Source organism: Natrix helvetica (genome assembly GCF_964273705.1).
Source record: "Natrix helvetica genome assembly, chromosome: 5".
In the NCBI taxonomy this organism is placed as follows: domain Eukaryota; kingdom Metazoa; phylum Chordata; class Lepidosauria; order Squamata; family Natricidae; genus Natrix; species Natrix helvetica.
The window spans coordinates 80,340,087-80,360,062 of record NC_138551.1 but is presented as its reverse complement, the minus strand read 5'-3'; the positions used below and the strand labels follow the sequence as shown (position 1 = coordinate 80,360,062).

General features: G+C 38.5%; 1 protein-coding gene across 6 annotated transcripts in view; it reads right to left on the bottom strand.

Moving 5' to 3' along the window:
- Positions 1-19,976, bottom strand: part of SGMS1 (sphingomyelin synthase 1) — a 101,792-nt gene that overhangs the window by 6,382 nt on the left and 75,434 nt on the right. For 4 of the 6 annotated variants that reach the window (XM_081955701.1, XM_081955697.1, XM_081955702.1 and 1 more), the window contains 3 exons: positions 9,943-10,778; positions 5,777-5,894; positions 2,840-2,993 (listed from right to left, as the gene is read on the bottom strand). In XM_081955701.1, coding sequence (XP_081811827.1) covers positions 2,840-2,993; positions 5,777-5,894; positions 9,943-10,565 — 895 coding nt within the window. In that variant the 5' untranslated portion in view covers positions 10,566-10,778. Of the gene's footprint in view, positions 1-2,839; positions 2,994-5,776; positions 5,895-9,942; positions 10,779-15,198; positions 16,154-19,976 lie in introns of those variants that run through there. The other 2 variants (XM_081955699.1, XM_081955700.1) reach the window with 2 other exon arrangements.

Here is a 19,976-nt window from a genome sequence, read left to right as displayed (position 1 = left end):
ATGATCCTAAATCCACTTTGATAAACATGCAGTGTTTTGGAGAAAACTGTCACCATTCAAATGAGATCTCAACTGAAGATATGTATTTTTAATGTCATTACGGTGTTATCTTGCTTTTTCATAATCCAAGTATTGGATTACAAATTCTCTCTTTCCAAACCCAGATATTTCCCAACCTAGTTGAGATGGCTGGTATATGATTAACTTTAACATACAAGTAATTTGTAAATCAGCACCATTTTGCATTTTATCCTAGAATGGGGTGAAAAGTCTTTTTTTTAAAAAAAGTGAACAGGTTTCGGTTTAGTTGGCTAACAGGTAACCACATAAGTATAATCTTTATTGTCATTGTACTTAAATACAACGAAATTGGTTATTTTTTGGAAAGAAAAGAGTAACTAAGATATTTGTGCTGCCTTCTATTCTCTGGCAATTTATGTTCTCGTAACAAGGGCTATAGCTTCTAAGCCTGTCATGCTGTGTTACTGACAAAGGTCAAAAACAATAGAGTATAACTTTTGTCTAAGAAAAACTTTTCCAAGAGTTGAACCTCCATAGCATTTCAAATTGAAGTTTGCAAAGTTTGGAACAGTATCAGGATCAAAGCGGGTGGATGAAATGGACTTTCTAAGGGTAAAAGAAAGGATTAATATCTCATTCCTATTACCCCCGAGGAACATTAAAATTCCCTCTTAACTGAAATGCTATTAACCAATTGATGTAGTTTTTGATACTAAAAAAATTGTAAGGATGAACTGAATATTTTCAGTATTAATGGTTCATTTATTATGAATAATGTTATTACACCTAAAAATAGATATTTAACTTATAAGCATTCCATTTTAAATGCAAGCATGGCTCACCTTGTAGAGTACTATCGTGACTGACATTTTAAGAAGTCAGATAGATGCAGCAATAATTGGATTGCTAATTTATGTAATTTAAATATAAATGTTTAACCTATAGCACAGCTTGATTTTTTGTGGTTAAATTAATCTAATTTCTACACATTCTGCCCCTGAATTAATTTCTCTGTGAATATTCTAAAAATGACTGGATGGAATCAATAGAAAGCTTTGATCAGCAATTGACTTTGCTTATCGGAAGCCAATTGGGAAGGTCATAAATGGAAATCACATTGCAATAGCAATAAGACTTATATATGGCTTCATAGTGCTTTACAGACCTCTCTAAGTGGTTTAGAGTCAGCATATGGTCCTCATTTTACTGACCTCGGAAGGATGGAAGACTGAGTCACCCTTGAGCCAGTCAGGATTGAACTGCTGGCAATCGGCAGAATTAGCCTGCAATACTGCACTCTAACCACTGCACCACCATATAACTGTGGGAGGCGGTGATGTCATCACTGTGAACTAGTTGACAAGCACCTGGATCATGATTGTGTGAACTTGGGAACCATTATGATAGCTGCCACTACAAGGAATAGTTCTTCTGTGCCCCTTGTTCAGCACCATAACTTCAAATGGTGGCTGAACAAGTGGTTGTTCAATGAGGATATTACTTGCATAACAGTAACAACTAAAATGTTGTCATGTTACTCCAGTTGCTTCAACATGGTTTTAATTTTCATTTGCTTCAATTATAAGTTGGCTAACTCGGTATTTTTAGCTGTGAAAAAATCTTATTCGGGACTGTTTGCAATTACTTGAAATTAAGGAGTCCTGTATATCATTCCTATTAAACAAGTGCTATACGGTTAAAATCTTTGCCCAATTCATGCAACTGTTATTAGCTGTCATAAAGTTTAGTAAATACTGATAGAATATCCCAAAGGTGCTTTTTCAGGAGGCAACTAGAGTTTCTTGTTTTTTTCTTTTGAAGAAGTTTCACTTCTCATCCAAGCAGCTTCTTCAGCTCTGACAGGATAGTGGGGAATGGAAGGATTTAGCACTTTTAGGACAACCATAATCTGGATGACTGAGAATCTCTACAGGCTTTTACTGATAGAACAGGTGCAATGTAGCATAATATAGAGCCGTGATGGCAAACCTATGGCATGCGTGCCACAGGTGGCATGTGGAGCCCTCCCTGCAGGAATGCAAGCCATCGCCCCAGCTCAGCTCCACCACGCATGTGCTTGTGCCTCCTGCCGGCCAGCTGATTTTCGGGTCTCTGCCATGTATGCGCAGGGGGAGGGTCACATGCAGATGTATGTGCATGCGTGGGAGGGGGATGTTACACATGCATGCCCCATTTTTGGTCCCAGGAGGCCTCAGGGAGGCCTGCTAGGCCCAAAATGGGGCACGGAGGAAGGGTGGATGCGCACATATGTGCAGGGGGTGGAGCATGGGAGGTGTCGCATGCGCACTGCATTATGGGTGTGGACACACACACACGCTGTTGCACACGCACGGCGACAAAAAGGATAGCCATCACTGATATAGAGCAATTACAAAACATTGTTGCATCAATCTATACAGTATATTTTTAGATCATTGAAAAGTCAATATCCTTAACAAATCTTCTTCGAGTTGCTTTATTTTGGGGAGAGTTATATCCTAAAAGATACTTCTTTAAAAAACATATAATAAAGGTATAAATCAGTGGTTCTCAACCTTCCCAATGCTGAGACCCTTTAATACAGTTCCTCATGTTGTGGTGACCCCCAACCATAAAATTGGTGGTTCCTAAGACCATCGAAAATATGTATTTTCCGATGGCCTTAGGTGACCCCTGTGAAAGGGTCGTTCGACCCCCAAAGGGGTCCCGACCCACAGGTTGAGAACCACTGGTATAAAGCTTTGTGAATAGAAGCACCTGGGTGATCTCAATTAATCAAATAACATATATTGTTCTATCGTATAATGGAGGTACTTACACTCTTTGATAAATAAGTATGTCAGAGTTAACATCACCGTATGGCCGCTGTATAGGTAGTCACCACACATGTCATGGGCTCCTGTGATTGACAGACCGCCCCCGGCAAGCAGCTTCATGATCCTTCTCATGTGTGATTCCCAGTCGCCAAAAAGCTTCAGAAAGGAAGAAGGGATAAACCAACATGTTAGGTTCAAATGTGCCTAACTGTTAACACATTGTACTGCAAATAATTAAATTTCCAGGCCACTGAATGAATCAAAGAAGTAGAGGGAATAAATAGCAATAAAGAATTTTGTTCCAACACAAAGGCTCATGGATGATAGCATAAGCTTGAAGGAGGTACGTTCACTATACAAAAACTTTTTACAAGAATGTGTTTGCTAATCTTTTCCCACAACTGCAAATTTCTTCACAGGTTTCAAAATTGTAAAACATATGAAAACTGCACAGGGAAATTTTGTTTTTGCATAACCACACTTTCCAGTTTTCCCCCCACTAGTCGTGATTGTTTCCTCAAAACACAAAATAGGAACTTAAAATCACTTTCATTGTTCAGCATAAATAGGTTAAAATGTCAGAGAAGCGACTTGCTCAACACAACCATTTTCTTTCTTTCTCTACTATAATCAGTCAAATGACACAAGGAGTCGGAATCATTGTTTGGGTGGGGAGAACTGACCTATCTTCTTTGCAGAAGGATTAACAAGAAATGGTTGAAATGAATATTACTCTTTTTGGATAGAAACAAACAGATCCAGAATCCAATCTCACAAAGCTAAGGCCAAGTTTAATAGATTCATTCCTCATCTGTATGTGTACTTTTTCTATATATATTGGCACTGAAGGATATTAAGAAAAATAGAGACTATAATGACCCTGCAAGAAAATATTGGTTTAAACCCAAACAAATCCTATACAGGTATCTAAATTTTCAAGGTTAAAACACCACTAACTCACTTATCTTGTTTCTTTGAAAATTCTAAACAACAATGCCATTTAGCTGGCATCTGAAAGAAAAATTTGGATGAAGTTGCTCATGTATGTTTACAACAGTTATAAAACAACAGAGTTCCTAATATATTGCAATATTTTCTAGGAAGTTAGCAAGAAAAGTGCAATACATTGTGTATTGCCATGTCGAGAGCTGACAAGAAAATAAACTTTATTTCCCCAAACTCATAAATGACAACTTAAACCTGTTGGTTATACAGTAAATATGGATTAAGGAGGAGAAACAGGATAAATATGGCATTCTTTGTGTTTATAAAACTGTTGACATTACTGTTATCAAACAAAATTATTATTATTATTAAGAAAAAAATATGTTTTATTCTCTTACATACCATTTTATGTATACATTCACATAATTGTTATTCTTCTTTACATTTATTATTCTTATACATTTATTATTTCATTTAATAGGTTATAATATACAGTTTGGGTTGCTTTATTTACCATACCTTTCTCCTGTTGTGACATCACCTTATTTTCCCTTTCTTTTCTCCCTCCCTCCTCTACTTTCTTCCTTCCTCCTCTCCTTCCCCTTCCCCTTCTCCTCCTTCTACTCTTCCTCTTCCCCTCCCTACCCTCTCTCCTTCTCTTCCTCTCCCTTCCATCCTCCTCTCCTTACTTCTTTCTTCTTTCCCCTATCTTCCTTTCCGTCTCTCCTCCTCTATCTTCCTTTTCCATTATTGTAGGTGTCTCTTTCAGGTCTCTGTTTATGTTTTCTTGGGATGGTATTTCCGCAAACCCAAATATAATTTGATATCATTTCTTATTTCCTTACCTTCGCTAATCTATCCTAACTATATTTCCTCCCCCTTTATGACTCGCTCTTGAATATATACTTATATATTTAATATTTTCTTTTCTGCTTTCCCCTTCTTCCCCCTTTTCCATTTAACAGTGCATCATCTAGGTTCTATATCTTCTCCTTACTTTCTTTTCTAGTTTCTTTTCTCTAGCCAATCATAGAATCTTCCCCATGTCTTGAAGTACTCCGATTTCTCTTTATCCTTTATTTTCATTGTCAACCTATTCATCTCTGCACAATCTAATATCTTTTTTATTATCTCTTCATCTGTTGGTAGCCTATTTAATTTCCAATTTGGGGCAAATACAATTCTTGCTGCTGTAGTTACATGTATAATCAAATAAGTATCCTCTTTCTTGAATTTCTCTGGGATAATACCTAGTAAAAATATCTGTATTATTAAATGACTCTGTCTACCTCTACATCAATGTATCCAAAGGAGGTATCTACCTGTCTTGTGCTTCTCCTAACTGCCAAGCAATTTTTCTGGATGATAAATTGTGGAACTATATTAAGGCTGTTACCCTAAATCGATTAGTTATTTATATCACACTATATGCAAATATGGTAATTGGAGTGTTTATAAATTCATTCGAAATTCACATGCCGTACTCAGGCATGAAATCCGCTTACTTCGCTACCGGTTCAGAACCGAGAGCTCACACGCAGCACTTCTGCGCATGTGTAGAGTTCCGTGATTACATCTGGGCAGGTGGGCAGAGCCTCACACCGCCGCCACTACTGGTTCACCCGGTAGAAAACCTCTGGCCGTACTGCTCTGGCCTTCCTAAGGAATGAGATCAATTATTGACAGTCTTTCTTGCCTTTGAAGCTGGGTATTTCCTGGGTCTATTTCAATGCATAACCAAATGATTGGTTTTGAACGAAAAGCCATGAAAGGATAACAGAAATATGGAACTGAATCCTGGCAGAACCTGTTCGTCTGGTTGAACAACAGAAAATTGAGCAATAATTAATACTGACTGTGGGGAAAAAATTCAGCCAATTTTCCTTGGTAAGAAATTCATTAGTCACTCTGAGCCAGCTCTTCCAGAATGTCTAATGAAGGGGGAAAATGTTGTTAGATAATGATAGCAAAAAATAAAAAATAAAAAAGGTTACCTTTGGCGAACAGTTGAAATGCATGCCAGGTACTGGGAGTGTCGTTACATACATTGTAATACACCGATATAAGTACAATGTGCCAACTATACAAAGAAATCTTCTGCCAATAATAGACCTGAAAGGGGAAAGAAAAGGTAGAGAGAATTGCGCATCATGTGAAGTGCTTCAGAATACTGTAAAAAGAGTGCTCTCCACAAGGCACTACTCCGTTAAGGCCGAAAACTACTAAAAACAAATCAAATGAAATATTCCAACTTCACAGAACTAGAATAGATAGATCCAAGAAGACTGTAGTGTAGGCGAAAGCATAAGAAGATTCTTCAAACTGTTTCTACATTAAATCTGGTTCTTAGGTTTCTTTTCTACATGACCAAAAAAACAGAATTATTGGAAGTTTTCCCAAAGAGCTGCAAAAACTGCTGAATGCAGTGTGGGATGTAATCTGGAATGGTGTAGAGCAGAGGTGTCAATCTCACATCGCCGTAGCGGTGTCACATGAGGTATCACAACTTTTCTTCTCCTTCGCTAAACTGGGCATGGGCGTGGCCAGCGCATGACGCATCCAGGCCACAGGTCGCAATGCTGTAGGCATATTCATCATCTTCTCCAATCAAATAAATGTATTTACCCCCCATTCATGGGTTTTTAAGTTTTTATGGGCTTTTAAGGTTCACTGTGCAGATTTGCTCATTTTTTCCATGCAAGTTAATGGTGATGCATTTATTTTTAGGATAGCAAGGGGCTGAAAAAAACTGAAAAAACAAATTCCACTAAGGAAAAAAAAGGAGGTTTTTCTTCCTAACTGTTGTTAGTTATTCTCTCTTTAGTCCCCATTTAGAGACTTTTTGCCATTTTTAAAAAATTGACATCAAAAATGATTTTCTTAATATCGTTTAGTTCTTTTGGTTCTTAAATCTAAATATGTTCATTCTCAAACTCTCTTATTGCTTTTATCAATGTAAATACTTAGTTGTAAGGCCTCTTTCTAGTTCCCCTGGACTACTTAAAAGTCCAGACATTCTTAACTATTACAAGACTTAGAAGACATTTCCTCAGATTCTTTGATTTAAGCTCAGTAACTACTTCATGTAAGATATTCTAAATTTTTATTAACAGCCTTAGAACATTGAGTTTAAGAAAAAAAGTATGGGAAATAAGTCCAACTAGTAGCAATACCTAACTGATCTGAAGCAGCCCAATTAGACTTAAAACAGAACTTGGATGGTAACCACCCCAAAAATACCAGGGCAGAAAGTTAAACTGGAAAGTTTTTTTAAAATCTAAGAAAGGAACAACTACCATGTTTCCCCCAAACTAAGACAGGGTCTTATTTTCTTTTGACCCCTGAAATATGCACATGGCCTTATTATTTTTGAGGTACAGGAGGCAGCGAGCATGGTCATCTCATGGCTGCTGCGATTTTGCAATATTTTCAGAGAGGGCTTATTTTCGAGGGAGGGCTAATTTTAGCGCATGCGCTCAAAAGCCCGGTTGGGCTTATTATCTGGGTCTTATTTTCAGGGAAACAGGGTAGAAACCACTTTCATATTATTACCAAAAAATAAAATTGGGGAGAGTTGAACTCAACTCAGAGAGACTTTACTTTTACTGTTGATAGCAAAATATTTTCAATCAGATATAGTTTCCAGATTTAGCATACTTATAGCACAGTTACTGAAATCAATGGGATTTCAGTTAAGAGCTATGTAGTTATGGCAACATAAAAAACAGCCAATTTAATACAGTTATATAAATTTATATTCACACATGTATAAAATAAATATCATGTATAAATATCAAGCAGAACAGACTGCAAAGATTTACTTTGGGAAAGCTTTTTAGATGCTTTCCACTGAAAGAGTAATGTACAAATTCACCACTGATGCTATTTTGCAAACTTTTTGTGCAAGACTCTAAAATGTTTGGCTCTAATATCCAATCCTCCATTTAGTGTACAAAACTACTAATACAGTTTTCTTGGATCCAGACCATTATATGAAATATTAATGGATGCTCTCCCTCAAATATTGCCATATTTCAAAAGCAAACACTCCAAAATGTTTTTCGAGTTGGAGATTGCATAACAAATATATTTGGCTTTTTCACAAATCACATAATGCAACTTTTATTATATAACATTATGTCAGAGCGAAGGCAGTAATCCAACACTCTCAATCATTTTGTCAAAATCTGTCTTTTACAACCAGGAGAAATATTTTTCAGCATAAGATGAACCTAAGGAAATTGAAATTAATGGGATTAACAACTTTATGTTGCTTTCAATCTTTCTTCCATAGATATGCTTGCCGGCTTCATTTTGGGTCTTTGAAATCTTCATTTTGGGTCTTTGAAATCATGAACTCCACTGATTCCTTTTTACGAGTGAAACTCCAAATTTCAACATACTTGCTTTAGATGCTAAATACAATACAACTAGATTATGAAAGGTTTCGTCTGGATATAAACCAGTTTTGAGAACTATTTTACTCAACTTTACCCACTGGCGTAAAATCAACTGCCCTCTCCCATTCAAGGCACATTTATCACTGATTTGAAATCTGCCAAATATCTCATGTTTTATCACAGCTGTCCCAAGAAAGCTTTCTACATGGAAAAAAAATTCCGATGTAGTATTATGAAGGCTGGATAGTCTGTATGTACTTTGCTTCTTTGAAAGCCCAAGTCCTAATCTTATGATGAGGTCAAGAAATATTCTTGTATAATGATAATCTTCCCTCTCCACTACTTTATATATCCTATCCTCATCCCACATCACAGAAATGCCACACTACAAAAGTTACGCCAAATTTCCTGAATTGCAGGGAGTATACAAGAGCCATAATGCTTTTCTGGACAACACATTTCTCCATCATGCAAGAGAATCTAATTGGATCTCCATTTTATTTTCTTCTTCATACACTTGAAGGCATCACTGATGCCATTCCTCTCTCATCTTACGGCAGGGGTGTCAAACTCATATTGTCCCGTCATCATGTGACGTATCGGGATTTTTTTTCCCCTTTACTAAATGGGGGGTGGGCGTGGCGAGCACATGACACATCTGGCCCGCGGGCCGTGAGTTTGACAACCCTGTCTTAGGGAATCCAAGATTTGCAGAAGTTACTTGCTAAATCCTTCCCTAAACTCATAATTGCATCCTTTAAAGCTAGATTCGATATTCTTCAATCTGTACTTCTTCAAAGCATGCATAATAAAATGGTAAAGTAAATAGTAAACATTACTATTTTAGTAGTAATAGTAAAGTCCCTGTAGCTGAGCATATTGGCCCATGTGATGACAAGGAAGTTCAAACGATCTCACAAAAAATTATGCTGTCAATTTTAGAGAGATATTAGGCAAATCTGTATTTTGCCCCTAATAGATAAATTCCCAGAAAGTCCATATGGATTTTACATGAACTTTCTCCTTTAGGATCTGAAACCATTCATTACGTGCCCAATAGCTAAATTTTGGGTTGACACAATAAAAGTAAGATAAAACTGATTAAAGACATACTCACCTTGGTTTTAAAACATTACTTTCCATTTGATACATCTTAACTTAATAAACTATCAGGAGATACATCATTTTCATTTTACACCTATTAATGTTTTCTATTCATATTATCTGGATCAGCAGTCACCAACTGGTGGTCTGCAAGAAAGTTTTGCTGGTCCGCAGAAAAATTATTTGCATTTTTTATGTTGCACTAAATACTATTTATGGTTTTTAAAAAATCATATTAGTGGTCCGTGGGGCTTAAAATTATGAATTTAGTGGTCCCTGAGGTCTGAAAGGTTGGTGACCCCTGATCTGGATAACAAATGCATCAACATAGTAATAGAGGAGTGAATGTTATAATAAGTGATTTATTTTGCTAGTTGCTAATGTGACATTGTATGCATTTCCTTCACTCCAATTTTGTTCTTCTAAATTTTGCTGATTCATTGATCAAATAAATATTATTGCATTGTTCACATTGTATTGCGTAATTATTCTGCAGCATATTTTATTCAGTTGTTGCTCTAATTTTTACTCACACGTCCCTTCATATATACTTCAATATTTTTATGACCCACATTTACCATTAAGTAGAAAAATCACAGTTTAAAGCAAGCATCTATAAAAATAAAATCAGGAGCAACCACCACTTGTCTACTTACTTGTATTTTAAAAGCAGCCACTGAACTAACCAAAGTCCTACAAGGATCAAACCGTTAATTTCACAGATAGAAAAGGCCCATTGAACCCGGTTAAAGTAATCAAAGAAAGCATCTGGAAGGGGGGGCTCCTCCTCTTTGGGAGGCACTCGTTCGTGGACAAGTGAGATTGTCACCGTGGTCAGGAAGAAACAGCAGAGTGCATAAAGAAAAGCCAGAAGCGTCTTCTCCCACTCCACAGGATACTGAGAACGTTCCAGATCCGGCATGGAGATTTTTATCATTTCTTTCCTGTAACCGTTCGGCACCCCGTTTGGTTTGGGGGCTTTGCTGAAGCCATTTTCGCTGGTCGGGGTTTCTGTGCTGATGCTGAGGTGGCCGTTGGCGTGCCCATTTTTGTGTGCCTCGATGTGGTGTTCTATTTTCAAAGTCTCTATCATGTCTAAGAGCTGCTGCCCGCTGTCAGAAGTCACTCGCGACAAGGGGGGTTTCTCAAAATCGGCCTTGGTTAAGTTGATCAAATCACGCCCAGATAAATGCTTCAGCGGTTCACAGTATTCAGGCACCGCATTCTCCAACAACCAATCTGCCACTTCCTTGCGTGACCAGAGCTCGACTTCTTTCATTTCTTCAGAATGCTTGCATGTAGTCTTCTCAATTACTTTAAGGAGGACAACTGTCACTACTTTTGCAGAAGAGAAAATCTCTCTTTGAATTGTTCATCCTGCTTAAGCCACAGCAGAAACCAGTTCTGCAGGCTGATGCAAACCAGCCTCAATTTGCTTGAAAATGGGGTATCTTCCGTCTGCATCTGCAGTTGCTGCTTTCCTGGTAATTTCCTGGTAATGAAAAAAAAAAGATTAGGAGAAAAATTATGTTCTACTCAAACATCCTCTGTTTAGACAATTTGTACTGGAATGTAACCAACTGCATTTTGCTTCTCTCTCTTCTCTTTTTAAAAATGCCCAGCCCATTTATCAATCAGTGCTAATCAATAGCTTGATTCTATGCTATCTGAATCAGAGTTAATCCTTGTATTTTACTACCTGATCTGATGGACAAGATCATTTTAATCTTATGTGATAAAGCAATCAGATTTTATTTTTATCCTGATGAGACTTCATTGCACCTAAATTGGTGGGTGAGATACGATAGGGCAAGCAAACCCTCACCATTACTCCTATTCTGATCGGCTTAAAGTCTATCTCTAATAGAGTATGCTGTCTGGAATAGCTACCTCCCTCTTATGTCACTTAATTGCAGCGGTTCACTTAACAACCCTGGCAAAAAGGTCACAAAATCAGGAACATCTCACTTAACAACTACCTTGCTCAGCAACTGAAATTCTGTGCAATTGTGGTTGTACGTTGAGGACTACTTAGACAGACAGCAGTGCATGAACCTTTGAGCAGGACAAGGGTGACTCTCAGCAGAAATGTCCAGAAATACCCAGTGTCCCTTTAATGACTCTCTCTCTCTCTCTCTCTCTCTCTATATATATATATATATATATATATATATATATATATATATATATATATGTGTGTGTGTGTGTGTGTGTGTGTGTGTGTGTGTGTGTGTGTGTGTGAAAATTTACGAAAACAAATATATATATATTCTTTATATAAAGCATATAAACATGTACAATTTATAATTTATTAGAAACAATTTCAATCAGAATTATAAATAAAAATAACAAAAATATTATCATATCATTTGGCCATTTCCCCCACTGTTGTTTATATACAAAGCTAGTCTAATACAGTACATGCATTATCTTTTAATTTCTAGAGAGAATAAATTGGAATTGGAAATTCAAATGGGAATTTCATAGCACTTGTCAGTTCACAAAGCAAAAAGTTACCTTGTAGATGGTGGGTGTTTATAAAACATCATCCAGCTATGGCCAATTCTCTTAAATGACTAAATAAAATTCACAAAAAAATGATCTACACAAAACCAAGAGAAAACTTGCAGGTATGCTGTGAATACATACATACCAATAAAGGAGAATATTTGTAGCTCAAGGTTGAAGTGAGTGGTTCTTGGTGCACTCTAAGCTTGGTTGTTTTCTTGCAGATAGAAACTAGGTATAATATGATCAGTGCTAGTAAGAGGTGACTCCTTACTAGAATGGATGATGTTACCTAATTGGGTATTGAAACGTCTACAACAAAACAATCAAGCTCAAGAGAGCTTTAACATATTATTCAAGAAGACTAATCCGGATAGAGAGTTGCTCAGCAGAGCAGTAACATAAATAGTTTAAATTTATGTCCCCCTCTCCTCTTTCTTCAACTCCAGTAGTTTCCTACAGTATTCCAATCAGCCGGTGTAAAAATGGGGAAAGACTTTAAAACGCAGAATCTACTATCCTGTGGCAACCCTTCCTTATAACTGCTGCAGTTGCAAGAACACCAAGGAAGTTACCCGAATGTGCTAATATGCTCAATCTTGCCACCCATGATCATACATTATTTGCAATGAGAATGATACACATCAAAACTAATCCTGTCACTGAATTCATAATGAAGAAATAAACTTTCTAGAAAGAGCATGTGACAATATGTCTATCATGATTTTGAGTACATAAATTTGTTTGAATTTCCAACCAAATTTCTAGTTAAATACAAGTAAGGAGCTCAAACTCAGACTTAGTGATGGAGGATTTTTCTTCTCTTCCTACTCTGTACCATAAACAACACAGAGAAGAGTTGATACTTCTGAATGCTGTAAAGCGGGGGGTGTCAAACTTGCAGACTACGGGCCAGTTGCATCACACGCTGTCCATGTCCGGTTTAGCGAGGGGGGAAAGTCACAATATGGCACGTGATGACATGAATTTGACACCCCTGCTATAAAGTGTATTAACTTAAAGGCGAATTCCACTAGGACACATTTCAAGTTAAACATATTGCGTATTTATTCTTTCAATAGCTAATTTAAAAATGATTAAAAGCCCTTCGTGATTGGAAGGACAATTGTTGAGAAAATGAAGTTAATGCATGATGTTTAGTCAGATTATTGTTTGAAGAAATAACCAAATATCAGATTTCTTGAGTATGATTAAATTCATGTGTTTACCATTCCTGTTAAAGGGATATGACACAATGAAAACAGAAACATTAATTTTTTTCCTAAAGCATTAGGTTGCCAAAATATTGTAAGAAAAATTTGATATCCCTGGAAAAGTGAGTAAAGAAAAGAATATCAAAGTAATATAAGCTGGCAAAGAATATATTTTTCAAGTAATTTAGCAAAAAATTCCCTAGCCCCAAACAAAAAAAGAAGAATTCTTTACACATTCAGTTATAATTCAATGTTCTTCATGTTTCATAGAATCATTGATAATGTGTTCATGTTGGAAGTTGTGGTTGCAGATAACCTCTATGCTTGCACCGGAAAATTAAGTACAGTGGTTGGAAAACAACTGAACTATGCCGCTGCCATGTTCCTATCACATTTTACAAGTTGATCTCTCATGTCACCACGAATCACAATTCTCAAGATAACAGATCATGTACTGATATGGATGATGAGAATTTTAAGCTTTGGAGGATACAGAGTTATGTGTTTCTAGTAAAGTAAATGTAAAAGTTCCCCTCGCACATATGTGCTAGTCGTTCCCGACTCTAGGGGGTGGTGCTCATCTCCGTTTCAAAGCCAAAGAGCCAGCACTATCCAAAGATGTCTCCGTGGTCATGTGGCTGGCATGACTAAACAGTGAAGGCACATGGAATGCTGTTACCTTCCCACCAAGGTGGACCCTATTTTTCTACTTGCATTTTTACATGCTTTGAAACTGCTAGGTTGGTAGAACCTGGGACAAGTAATGGGAGCTCACTCCATTACACGATGCTAGGGATTCGAACCATCAAACTGCCGAACTTTCTGATCGACAAGTTCAGCATCTTAGCCCCTAAGCCACCGCATCCCTGTATTTCTGGTATTCAAGCTCAATTCAGTTTCTTCAGTAGCTCAAACAGGGACAACAGTTGATGAAGTTTGGTGTCACTCTATCAGGGCATGTCACCTTTCACATGTACGTCATAGGTTTGCCATCAATGCACTGTAGCCTGAGGAAAATTCTGTGAGATGAACTTTTGCTCTAATGTGCCTGAAACAAGAGAACAACAATGCACAGAGTCGTCTCTCTCACTATGCAAATTTCTACAACACAAAGACCGCTGTTTTCTTTCTTCCTGGCATAGGTTAATTCTTGAGAGCAATTTCTTAAAAAGGGAGAGAAGAGGAACCCTGAAATTAAAAGAAGCTTTAAAAGTTAATATTTACTCCATGCATACCTTTCGGTGTTGCAAGTATGAAGAGTTATATTGTCCCCAAGGAGCTCCTATTCCTGGCCTTGTTCTAAGAAGAGAAAATCAACGATCCACAGTGGTGATCAAGAAATACAGTCCATAGGGGAGCAAATGTATTTCTATTTTATGTTTATAACTAATGTAGAAGGATAAGACAGCCTTAAATCTATCTTTTCAGATATGCTAAAGCCTACATACAACCTTGGGGAAAAGAGCTAGTAGTGATTACACTTGTGAAAAAGACAATTAAATTCTTTATATAGCAATTACGCCTGGGGCACAGATGGGGTTTGCTTGGTTTATCACATGACTTTTATTTTAAGTGACTCTGCAGCCAATTTCTGAGTAAACAAAACTCATTTAGTAGGTCTGAATGCTGAGGAAGATTAACTCATGCTGATATCCTTCTTTTCACCCAAAAAGAACAGATGAAGCAATGGTTCTCAATCTTCCGAATGCCGCGACCCTTTAATACAGTTCCTCATGTTGTGGTGACCCCCAACCATAAAATTATTGTCGTTGCTACTATGTAACTGTAATTTTGCTACTGTTATGAATCGTAATGTAAATATCTGATATGCAGGATGTATTTTTATTGTTATAAATTGAACATAATTAAAGCATAGTGATTAATCACAAAAACAATATGTAATTATATATTGTGAAATATTTATTTCTAATTACAAATAAATGAAATTTTGTCTTGAAGCATGGTGTAGCACAGGGGTCGGCAATCTTAAATTCTCAAAGAACTATTTGGATCCGTTTCCCACAGAAAAGAAAACACCAGGAACCACAAAACCTGGGTGGGTGTGGCCAACTCAATATCACTCCCACCCAGTCACATGACACCCCCCCCACACACATGCCTACCCAGGTTTCATGGCTCAGTGTTTTCTGTGGGAATAGGGCAGTGGTGGATTTCAAAAAATTTTGGAACCTCTTCTGTAAGTGTGGCCTGCTTTGTGGGAGTGGCTTGCCAGCCATGTGACCGGGTGGGAGTGGCCAAGATGATGTCATTGAATTCTTTGCCTCAATGGATGAGCTACAAAAAGATATAAAAAAGGAAATTTATTATTTGGTGTACTTACTACTTAAATAAGATTAAAATAAGTACACAAAGCAATAAAAGAGCTACTTACAGAAGGAAGATGACTGTCCTTGCCAGTCTTCAATATCATTGACTCCAATGAATGGCCTGTACAAAGAAGAGACAAAGAAGAGACATGGGTGCACTGCATTAGGATGAAACCAGCATGCAAAATAATAGAAAAAGAAGATTACTATCCTTTTGTGTGTTGAAGTCACGCACTGACCACCTTGCTCCAATGAATGGCCTGCACAAAGAGATACAGAAAGGAAGACTTTAATTGCTTGCACTACTATATTAAGGATGAAACACGCACACAAAGCAATAAAACAGCTACTTACATAGGAAAGATGACTGTCCTAGCGGTCATACTCTGTTGCCTCTTCATCCTTTAAATAATACTAACTGCAGAATAAATAAAACAATATTGGACTCGATTGTGGTTGTAAGCTGACTACACTACAGGTAACAGAAGGGACCTCTGTTTTCACCCAACAATGTACAGTCTTTTCAGGAAGGATGTCCCCCAACAAACAGGAAAGATAAAGTTTTTCATCTAAGAAGTTAGATCAAGAATGAATGTCATAGGTAGATTCACAGAGCAATACAGATTTCTTTTCTGAAATTTATTCCTCAGTTCAAAAAACAGGAATATATGAATTAGGTTCAGTACTTAGGATAGACCAATTAGCTATTCAACAGTTAGTATATAAGTTAAGTTATAAGTTAAAATAAAACCATTCTAAAGTATTCCACACACAATAAGTTAAAATAAAACCATTTTAAAGTGTTCAACACACAATAATTTAAAATAAAACCAGTTAAAAGCATTGTACACACAATAATTTAAAATATAACCAGTTAAAAGTATTCCACACACAATAATTTAAAATAAAACCAGTTAAAAGTATTCTACACACAATAAATTAAAAGAAAACATTTTTTTAAATTCTATATTCAATACTTTTAAATAAAACGATTTTAAAAAATTCTATTCACAATACATTTAAAAGTATCGAGTATAGAATTTTTTTAAATGGTTTATTTTAATTTATTGTTGATAGAATCTTTTTTTAAATAGTCTAAGACAATTTTTTAAAAAGATTCTATCAACAATAAATTAAAACAAACCATTATTAAACCTGAAGGCCTTCTCTCGCAAAAGCCGTGAGCTGGCGTACGCTATCCTCCCACTGCCACTGCCGCCCCCCCCCCTCACACTTAGTTGCTTACCTGAGGGAAGCAGCAAGCTGCTGGAAGGTGAAGTGAAGCAAAGGGAGGACCTGATCAGGAAACACAATGCAACAGCTGCTCAGGAACGAGAGGAATGTTGCCCGTTGGCGCCGCACTTTTAAATGGGCATTAGTGGCGGGCAGGTTGACTCCAGCCCGCTCACTGATTGGCTGGACTCCAGCCAATCAGTGAGCGGCAGGCAGGGCTAATTTAGTGTGGACGAGGAGAGAGAGAGAGAGAGCTGCGATGGAACGGGCGGGACTAGCGAGCAACAGGGCCGGGGCAGACGTTCCGGAACTTACTTCCGGGTCCACTGGTGGAACCTCTTCTAACCGGTATGGTAGATTTGACGAACCTCTTCTACCGAACCGGTTAGAACTGGCAGGAACCCACCTCTGGAATAGGGTCTCTCTCTCTCCTCTCCCCCTCCCTCTCATTTCTGTTTTTCTCTATTTTTCCTCTCCCTTTCTCTTCTTCCTTCTTTTCTTTCCTTTCCTTTCCTTTCCTTTCCCTCTTTCTTTTTCTTTCTTTCTCATTGAATATGATAGCAAATACAAAATAAAGTTATTAATTGTAGGAAATTGCTTCTCTGTAATCTTTTCATAGTGAACTCTAAGTTGATAGAAGCTGGCAAGATTGTACTAACAGCAATAGGATATATATTTTGGGTTCTTTTGAGTTTGACAATATAATATGTTATCCAAAATTATAAATAATCTTATTTTCAGATTTTTTTTTTTGGCCATCTCTGTTATTTTCTTTTTAAAAAATCAGACTTGCTTCCAATTTGTGCCTTCTGGCAAACTGCAGTTTTCTTGCCAAGAGATCTAGCTTGCCATTGCTTTCATCATAGGTCTGATAAAGTTAGTTTCTTTCTTTCCTCCTCCTTTCTTTCCCCGATTTGTTTCCCTCTCTTTTCGCTCTTTGTCATTCTCTCCCTTCAGCTCTTTCATTTATTTCTCCCTCTCCCCCTTCTCCCTCTAATTTGTTTCCCTCTATTTTCCCTCTCTCCTATTCTCTCCTTCCAGCTCTCTTTCATTTCTCTCTCTCTCTCTCTCTTTCTCCCCTTTTCTCTTTCATCTCTTTCTTGCGTGTGCAAGCAAAATGCCCTCCTGGGCCGGGATCGCGGCGGCGGGGACAGCGACTCCTTCCGCTGCCACCACTGAGAAGTGAGTAGCTGGCTGCGCTGCGCAGGAGAGCCACGCTGCGCAGGAGTCTCCTCAGCGGCAGACTCAGGTCAGCGCCAGCCACGGTCCCCTTCGTGTTGGCTCAGGAAAGAGCCAGAGCAGCCGTCTCTGAATGCAGAGAGGGAAGAGTTCCAGAGACCTGCGCGCGTCTCTCTTTTCCCCCTCGCCTCCATTCTGGCTCCTACTTTCCCACCACACACACACTCTCTCACACACACACACACACACACACTGATCTTGGGCGCTCAGCTGCCTTCAGCGAGAGGAGCAGCAGAAGCCCCTCCCCTACCAGCACAAGGTTTTGTTTTTTCCTCCTCTGGCCACATGCGCGGTGATCCCACTTCACAGACTTCCAACTAGTAACCCCCTCCTCCCCCTCCCATGTCCCCAGTTTGGTCTTCCTTCCCTTCTTCTCTGTTCTGTTTCCAGCTAACAGTCTCCCCCTTGGATCCCGGCAGAACTAAGCTCAGCCAGCTCAGCGGAGCCAGGCCTGTGCGGGGGGGGGGAGCAATGTCAGGTGGAGACTCGGCAGCCGCTGCAGCCTCTCCTCAGCCATTGCCCTTTTCGCTGCCCAAGCCTCCCCCTTTGATGCAGCTCAACCCCGAAGGCGTGCGCCCTGTTCGAGCTCCCGGGAAGGAACAATCGCTGAAAAATGCCCGCATGGGAGGCCGGCCGGACTGGCCTGCTGGGAAGCCCGTCAGTCTTCTGGCACCTCTCTCATTCCATCGCGCGGAGAACCCGAGCCGCTCCTTCCATTCAGGCCGGCTTCTCGCCAGCCTCTCCACGGGAGGCTCCTTGGTGACCCCTGTGAAAAGGTCATTCGACCCCCAAAGAGGTCTCGACCCACAGGTTGTGAACTGCTGAGATAAAGGAAACAAATAGCTCTTTAAAGGAAAGAATAGTTTTTTGTGACTGCTTTTTCAAAAGTGTCCTGAACAAAGAAAAATTAGAATGCCCAATGAAGAAATTTGAGTTCATAGAGGCTTCCGGTTGTTCCTGGTGCCGATGGCAGGCTTGTTTTTTGAGCCTGTCAGATCAAGAGACAGTTAGAGGTGTTTTTTTACGATCTTTAACACCTCGGACACTCGTAAATTCTTGGAATTTATGAGGGAGAGATTCAGCTGCTGGGTTGAGCCCTCGTGTACCCTCCGGAGTCCGGAGTCCGACGAGGTTTGCCCCCCTTCGCAGTTGTTGTATTCTCCTGCCTTTTTGATAACCTCTGCTGATTAGCAGGGCCAGTCGCCGGGAACAGCCTTAACATCTTAACATCTTAACATCCCAAGAAGGAAGCAAGACTTTTGCAAGTATTTTAACTTTTAATTGGGGGAAGAAAAAAAAAAATTTCTTTGAAAAGAACGCTACTGCTGAGTTTGAGAGGCGTGGGCTTAGAACAAAGGATTCAAAATGGCGTTGATTTATAGCTGAAAATCTACAGAAAACGAAAGCTAATTACCTGCTGATAGCAGGGGCAGTAAAGGCGGAACGGCTGAAACAACCCTAACTATTAACAATCTTTAAGCCAGTTTACATAACCTGAACTACTTAAATGTCAAAGTTTTAATTTCGAGCAACTTAGAAAGAAACATTTGCAAGTATTAATTTACAGCTGAATACCTAAGGAAAACGAAAGTTAATTGAATGGTGACAGCTAGAGGCGGCTGTAAGAATTATTAATTATGGCAACGGGAAAAAAAGCTTCACCGGGTGCTACAATAAATTATCAGGATCTCAAGGACTTTATAAGGGAAGAAAATGCTTTTTTACGCAAAGAAATTAAGGAGGTTAAAGAAATGGTTCAGGATACCATTAAAAAACATGATCAACTTGATAAAAAATTACACACTTTAGCCACAGGTCTGTCAGAAGTTGTTTTTAAGGTGGACAGCAAAGTTGAACATCTGGCTTTGGATTTGGAAACTAAAACGAAGGAAACAGATTTGAAATTTGTTGAAATGGAGGGGAATATGCAGAGGATGGATAAGGAGATTATCATGATGCAATTTAGATCTATGGAGTACGCTGTTAGACTGAGGGGTATCAGAGAAAACCCTAGAGAGGACTTAAGAAAAGTTTGTGCTGATGCTCTGGCCACGTTATTGAAGATCCAGGATTCTTCTGAGATTTTTGCAAGGATTGACAAAACTTACAGAGTTAATTCACGTATTGCATCGCAAAGGCAACTACCAAGGGATGTTGTGATATACTTTA